This window comes from Vicia villosa, unplaced genomic scaffold, assembly GCF_029867415.1.
Source record: "Vicia villosa cultivar HV-30 ecotype Madison, WI unplaced genomic scaffold, Vvil1.0 ctg.000456F_1_1, whole genome shotgun sequence".
Taxonomy (NCBI): domain Eukaryota; kingdom Viridiplantae; phylum Streptophyta; class Magnoliopsida; order Fabales; family Fabaceae; genus Vicia; species Vicia villosa.
The window spans coordinates 385837-393110 of NW_026705218.1; the positions used below are offsets into that span (position 1 = coordinate 385837).

General features: G+C 36.3%; 1 protein-coding gene across 1 annotated transcript; it reads right to left on the reverse strand.

Annotated features, from left to right (window-relative positions):
• Nucleotides 1–6185: 6185 nt before the first annotated feature.
• LOC131628485 (uncharacterized) lies at nt 6186–6662 on the reverse strand. The gene has a single exon (XM_058899325.1). It carries the CDS (start codon nt 6660–6662, stop codon nt 6186–6188), a length of 477 nt encoding a protein of 158 aa, XP_058755308.1.
• Between the last annotated feature and the right edge of the window lie 612 nt (nt 6663–7274).

Genomic DNA, 7274 nt, shown 5'->3' on the forward strand with positions numbered 1-7274 from the left:
GAGGTGAATTTAATGCAGTTTATCATTGAGATGCACCATCACTCATTCCTGACACGTGTGATGATGTGACCAGCTAAAGTATGGTGCAATTTGTAGAGTGCTTATGTGCACTTGATTTTAGCATGTTTCAATGAGTGGAATTCTAGTCATTGATCTTGTGATCCTTGTTCGTAGTTGGCTTTGACCCTTCAATTGTTGTTGCTTATAAATAGAGTAGAGTATTTCGGGAAGTTTTCGAAACCCTTTAGCTTTCAAGCTTTCACTTACATTTCTAGAAAGACGTTTCATTCTTTTTTCTTGAGAATATTGCTTAGAGTGGTTCAGAGCTTTGCTTAAAGCTTTCGTCTTTTTCATTCGTCTTGCTTCATCAATCTCTTTTAACGACGTACCCCTCTAACTCAACTTTCACCTTCAACATTTCCTGCTTTTGGTTAGGACGAGTGATGATTGTAACACTCTAAACCCCAAGGCACTAATTTAACTAAAATCATGAAAAAATAATTTCAAAATCAACAACAGGGTGTCTCATCTCTCTTATAAAACATCTTTCTCAAAAATTATAATAAACCAGCAGAACTCCAAAAAAAAAAAAGTTCACTTAATTATCTCATAATCAAAACAACTTAATTCCAAGCATATAGAAATTAGTCCAACAACTTTCTAGAAAACACAAAAACAAAGTATAACTCGTCACAATGTTACACTATTAGAGAGACACGTGAAAATCTAAATAACTTAAAGCAATAAACAAAGAAGAAGGCATATATGCCATACTTCAACACAAAAGCAACTAAGTCTCCTCTGTTTGAGTATCTGCACCACAGGCGTAAAGAACAACACAAACAAGCAAACGGGGGTGAGAATACATTCATAAATGTTAATGGTGCATAAAACAACGAGGATGGCTCAATAAAATTATTCAACAATCACATAAATTAATTATCAAAAATAAACAATCACAAATGCAATAATGTAATGCAATGTAATTCTCCTCTTCTTCTCCAAATGCATGTGGTACCAAGGTTTGGATGTTAGAGTTATGTTACTGATTGATCCATCGTCTCTGGTTCCTCTCTGAGCCAATGGTTCCTCTCTAAACTTGAGATCTGTCCCTGGTTGCTCTTCGAACCAATGATTCATCTCTGAATCTTTAACCTTCATTTAACTGAAGTCTTACCTATCTCTGATATACATGATGTGTGCAATATTAAAAAAAATATTAACACAATAATAATCATCAGTTCCTCTTTGAACCCGTAACATTGCCAATATAAGGCCACCATCGAAGTTCTTCTTTGAACTACATATCTCGACTCAACATAAGTATCATCAATATAAGGTCACCATAATAGTTACTTTATGAACTATGTACCTCAATATAATTCAACATGATACATAATTGCAACTCAACAATATTTATAATTATATAATTACTCTACAATATTCACCAACAGGGTAAAAACAACATTATAAAACCATCAATATTCAACAAAACTCATAAGAAGTGTTTCACTTTTTATGTAATAAATTAAAGGATTATAAGGAGTACACTACCCTTAAGTCATAACAACTCTAACAAAAATCAACTCGACTCTAACTCGTCACATAACTCATATCTTCTTTTGAACCGCATTTTCACAACTAAAGGTCAATGAGCAATCAACAATTTCTTCTTATGGATACTGTTGCACCCCAAAATTTTCCCACTTATTTATTCCCCAATTGGATTTCATATCATGTCCATGTGCATACTTCATGTAGGTCATTCATTTGATACATTCATTCATATCATTGTTATTGTTCAAGAGTTGACAAGAAAAAAGGGGAAGTTAAGGCTGAAGAAATTCTTGACTAAAGAGAAAATTAGATCTGAGGTCTCAGGCATCATCTCCAGTGGCATTCTTCTAAGGTCAGGGTTTTATCTACAAGTCAGAGCCTTGTTTGAAAGATGCAAGCTTCAGATTCACCAGGACCGCCAAATTAGGGTTTTGACAAAAGTCAACCCTGTTGACTTTTTGGTCAAAATTTAATCAAGAGGTGATTTTGAGTGTGAAATGCGGTTGCCTTGAAGAAACATATTCATTGGAGCTTCTTTGATTGAAAACTGATTGAGAATTAGATCGGAAAGGGATTAATCGGGAAATTCATCTAGAATCGGAAAAATCAGGAAAAACTGACTTTTTGATCAAAGTCAAAGTCAACTGTCAAACATTGACTTTTGGTGGGAAATTAATCAAGAAAAGTCAATGGAAAAGAATAAAATCAAGAAAATGTCAAAGTTACCAAATTTGGAAAGTTAGTTGAAATTGGAATTTCCAAAAATAGAAAGTTGATACTTAGAGAAATTTTGGGAGAGTTTATGAATGGCTGGACAACTTACTTCAGGCCTAGCTTACACGTGTCTAGAGGCAAAGTCTTGGGAAAATTTAAACATCAAAGTTGTTCCTCTTGTGGAGGAGAACAACTTTGTAGTTGGAGGTTTTCTTATTTGAAGCATGGATCAAGAGTTATGAAGGATCAAAGTTTGAAGATTCTCATTTAACCAAATCATAACGCAGAGCAAAATTCTGAGCCCGCAAGACATTTGATCAAGCATGTGGTGGGTCACTTTCAAAGATGATTATAGCGGTATACAAGTGTCTCTCTGAATCAAATCTAATGCAAACATGTTCTATTACGTGTTGTCTATTCAATTATCCAAGAACCATGGCTTTTGGTTGTGTGGTTGCTAAGATGTGAAGCTCCAAAGTGATACCCTCACACTGGTCAAAACTATGCATCTGTCTGGGCAGAATTCTAGGTCACGCATAGGCATTTCATCAAACACATGGTATGCTGAAATCAAAGTCGAATTTAGAGAGGTACAAACATTATGAGGAGTCAAATCTGATATCATGCTATTCTTCTCCATGCCCTATATCCAATGAACAAAATATCATCGTTTTTGGTCGTGTAGTCATTGGGATATGGAGCCTTGGAGTAGGCTGCTTGAAAATTACAATATGGCTAGCCAAAGTGAAGCCACCGCGCGCAGGCATCCGGGCCAGTCATGACACATCATGTGCAAGTCATTTTCCCTTCCTCCAATCATCATCTCAACAAATCTTCAACACCAAATGGACTCTACTATCGATCCTCTTTGCATGGACACCAAAATCGTGATCACTGGTTGTATGGTTGTCAAGTTGTGATGTGTCAAAGTGGAGCATCCGAAAATAAAAACTGAGCTGGTATTGGGCAAGAGTTCACACGCATAAGGCTGCATCAAGCACACACAGGGCCCAACATGGCTTCACATCAATTCTCAGCCATATTAAAGCATGCACAATCCTGAACACACAAAAGCATATGAAATGCTTACCATAAACAACACACTTGTTCATTAAGTTTACAAGAAAATATCCACTACAGCAGCTCCATCATACTCCATACACGCACACGTATATAAACTCTAGATTCACTCATTTCACGGACCCACGCTTCATTTTCATTCTTTTTTCAGTTTCCACTCTTGCATTCTTTCATCTATCTCTCTCATCCCTCTCTACCTCTTCTCATTCATCTTCAGAAGTTTGTTACATCCTCTAACAAACTTCTCCGGCCACCATAACCACCTTCAAACGATACAACAACCTTCAATCTCTCGAGTCTCTCTCTATCAATGGCTGCCGCGAATCATCATCTATTCTCTATCGACGTCCATCACTGATCTTCATCTTCTTCATCATCTTTCCATCACCTCCAACCTCATTCTTCAACCGTCACGGCCACAACAATCATTACGCTTTCGTCTTCATCAAGATCTCTACATAGTCATCATCATCATTCCTCTCACTTCGCGAGCTCTAAGGAAGGAAGCAGCAAGGAGATTTTTGTATCTTTCTGTGCAAGATTCGCAACAGGTAAGTTCCTAATCCTTCTTAGCATCTGGCATGGATTTACATATGCGTGGATTGATATGTGCACTGGTTTGGATTTTACTATGGTTCTCGAGTTTAATTTTTGCTTGTACGTAAGAGACTTGTTGCCTAGCTGTTAATGTTGGATGTCTGAGTTCTTTGCTTGATTATCAACGATTTGAGATGTGTAGCGCGCGTTTTGATGGAGGTTTGGCCAATTAGGGTTTACGAAATAGGTTCGGTTACTTAGTTATAGGGATTGTTGATGAAAACTAAGGCCAGATCCTTGATCTACGCGATAAACCGAGTCGAATCATGTATGAATCTTTATTTTCTGGGTGTTTTCATGGAAGGACGGCGCCCGTATGACCGGAGAAGACGACCGGAGGTAGTTCTCCGGCGTCTGTGTGTGCATGGTGGTTGACACTCCGTTCGCATACGTGGCAAATGTCCATTGGTTCCATCTCTTTTAATTGGATTCTATTTTGTCTTTTATTAAATGATTAGAAAATGACGTGTTGCATTCTGGTTGGCCCTGGCTATCATTTTGTTTTATTTGACTTAAAGAACTTTGCCCAATTGATAGGTTAACCTTTCTCTTTCATGTCACGCTGAAAATAAATAAAAGCATGTGAATAAATAGGTTAAATAAAGGATAATGGACTGAAATTGGTGACCGGGCCTGGCGGTTTGCTTTCTACACTCCTGAATCTGGGCCCATACGCACTAGTAACTAGAAGTTAGTTCATTCCAGGTTTACTTTTTCACCCCCTCTGCTGTTAATAAAAAAACAAATAAAAATAGTTATTTTTTTTATTGCTTTCTAATTGATTTTTTCCTAAATAAAAATGATAAAAAATATTTTCTTAACTAATTAGAATTTTAGGAGTATTGTTTCTTATTTTTAGAACTTAATTGTTGATTTTCTTCAAATTGTGATTGGTACATAATAATAAAAATACATAGTTTTTTTAGTTTTAATTCTTAAAAATAGTCTTAAACATGAATAAAATGTCAATATGTTTGTGAATATTTTCATGGTTAGTTTAGATTTTAATTCTTTCTTTTTGTGAATATTTTCATATTTTGAGAAATGTCTAAAATACCCCTAGTTGTTAAAGTTGACTTTAGTCATTTTAAGCAACTTTCTTCTTAGTTAATTCCCTTTAGATGTTAGGTTAGTCCTTAAATAGGAATTAGAATAACTTAGATTAGAGAATATGTTAGTTCCCCTGGTTCATTCTTTTTCTTTTTCAACATTAAAACACTAATAAATAGAGATGCGAATCACACCTTATTAAAAGTGGTAGAGAAATGAGTGGGATTTATTCCCTAATCTGTTTCTCAATCACTTAGTGGGAGAGAAATGAGTGGGATTCATTCCCTAATCTGTTTCTCGATCACTACTTAATGGGAGAGAAATGAGTGGGATTCATTCCCTAATCTGTTTCTCGAACATTACATAATGAGATGGAAATGAGTGGGATTCATTCCCTAATCAGTTTCTCGATCATTATACATTTTCATGTGATTCAAATCGCAAAGTAAATACCCTTAAAAAATACCCAACCAAAAACACTTAAAACACCTAATAAAGGTTCAAAGTAAAACAAAGTGACGAAGTGGTGCGAAACCTTGTATTGGGTTTTGTTCATCATGTAGTTACATAAAAAACACAAACCAAAGTTCATTCTGCTGCTTAAGAACAAGTTAAGTCCATTCCAAAAGTAGGCGTATAAGTCTCCAAAGGTCGAGCATCGTGGATTGTGACCTTAACCGCTGTTCAACTAAAAAACACAAAACAAATGGAAACTATTGAGCCGAACTACAGTAGCTCTGATTCCTGGTAAGGGATACGTAGGCATTGGGTCGCGGGGCCTAAGCGAGCACAATTGTAAATAATTACTTCTTTTCCCCGTGTTTCTTTTGCATTCATTCGCATTTAGGTTTAGACATTAGATACACCCTTTAGATAGAAACAAACATAGGTGGATACCATCGAGTATGATGGGCGTGAGGGGTGCTAGCACCTTCCCCTTGCGTAACCGACTCCCGTACCCTATTCTCTGGTCGAAAGACCTTGTTCTTATTCTGAGTTAGGTTTCCTGGTATTCCTTTCCCTCGATGGGATAAATATATTAGTGGAGACTCTGATTCCATTTTTCGCGGTAGCGACAGATACTTAAATGTATTAAAGGCATTGAATACTATTTGTTACCCATTAACTCTCATAGTTAGCTCTCCTCTCTCTACATTTATCAATGTCCTTTCCATAACAAGAAAGGGTCATCCCAATAGTATGAGAGTTTCTTCATCATCACTAAAATCCATAATGATAAAGTCAGTCGAAAACAGAAACTTATCAACCCTCGCTAACACATACCCAATCTTCCATTGGAGGTAGCAAATACTTCTGTCAGCTAGTTGGAGGATGATAGTTGTTGGTATGGTAACTCCAGTACCCAACTTCTTGAAGATAGATAAGGGCATGAGGTTAATACTTGCCCCAAGGTCATACAATGATCTACCAAAAAAAGAATCTCTCATGTTACATGGTACAATGAAGCTTCTAAGATCCTTTAACTTAGGAGGGCATTTTCCTTGAATATGTTGGCTGCACTCTTGAGTTAATGCAATAGTAGAAAATTCTCTCACTCTCTTCCTCTTTTTAAGAACATCCTTCATGAATTTGGAATAGTTTGGCCTTTGTTGAATGGCTTCAATCAATGGTATGTTAATGTGAATCTTCTTCTGAATCTCCATTAACTTACCAAACTAATGTTTATCTTTAGCCTTTCAAATTCTTTAAGGAAAAGGAGGTAGAGATCTTTCATGAACAAATATGGATGGTCTGTCAACATTTGGCATATCAGTTGGCTGTTTTTCTGGATTTGAAGTCATGCCAAGAGCTTTCAGAGTACATTTCTTTTATGTTACACGTTCCTCAGTAGGATCCACCAAAGGTGTAGCTCCAATAGACTCAGATACTTCCACCTCTAAAGTGTTAGGAATAATCAAATTTTCTTTTGGTAGTTCTTCCCTTATTGATGTTGATCCTTCACATTATTTTCCACTTCTTAGCTTTACAACCTTGCATGTTTCAATACTCTTGGCTCCCACAGTACTTGATCTATTTGCTAAAGCAATATGCACTACTTGATTCTCTAAGTTCTTTATCCTTACACCTTGAGCTTGAAACTAGTTATTGGTCTTTTGTATGAAGGACTTCAAAATATTTTCTAGTTGGTTATTCCCTTGATTTGCCACAACATAGTTTAGTGCATATACATCAGGTGGAATTTTTGGTGCTTGAGGCTTAAGTTGGTTTTGATTGTTACTCCTTGAGAATTTTGGATGATTACGCCACCCAAGATT

Excerpts from the sequence above, each read along its gene's own strand:
- LOC131628485 (XM_058899325.1), bottom strand. The coding sequence starts at position 6,662 with ATGGAGATTCAGAAGAAGATTCACATTAACATACCATTGATTGAAGCC.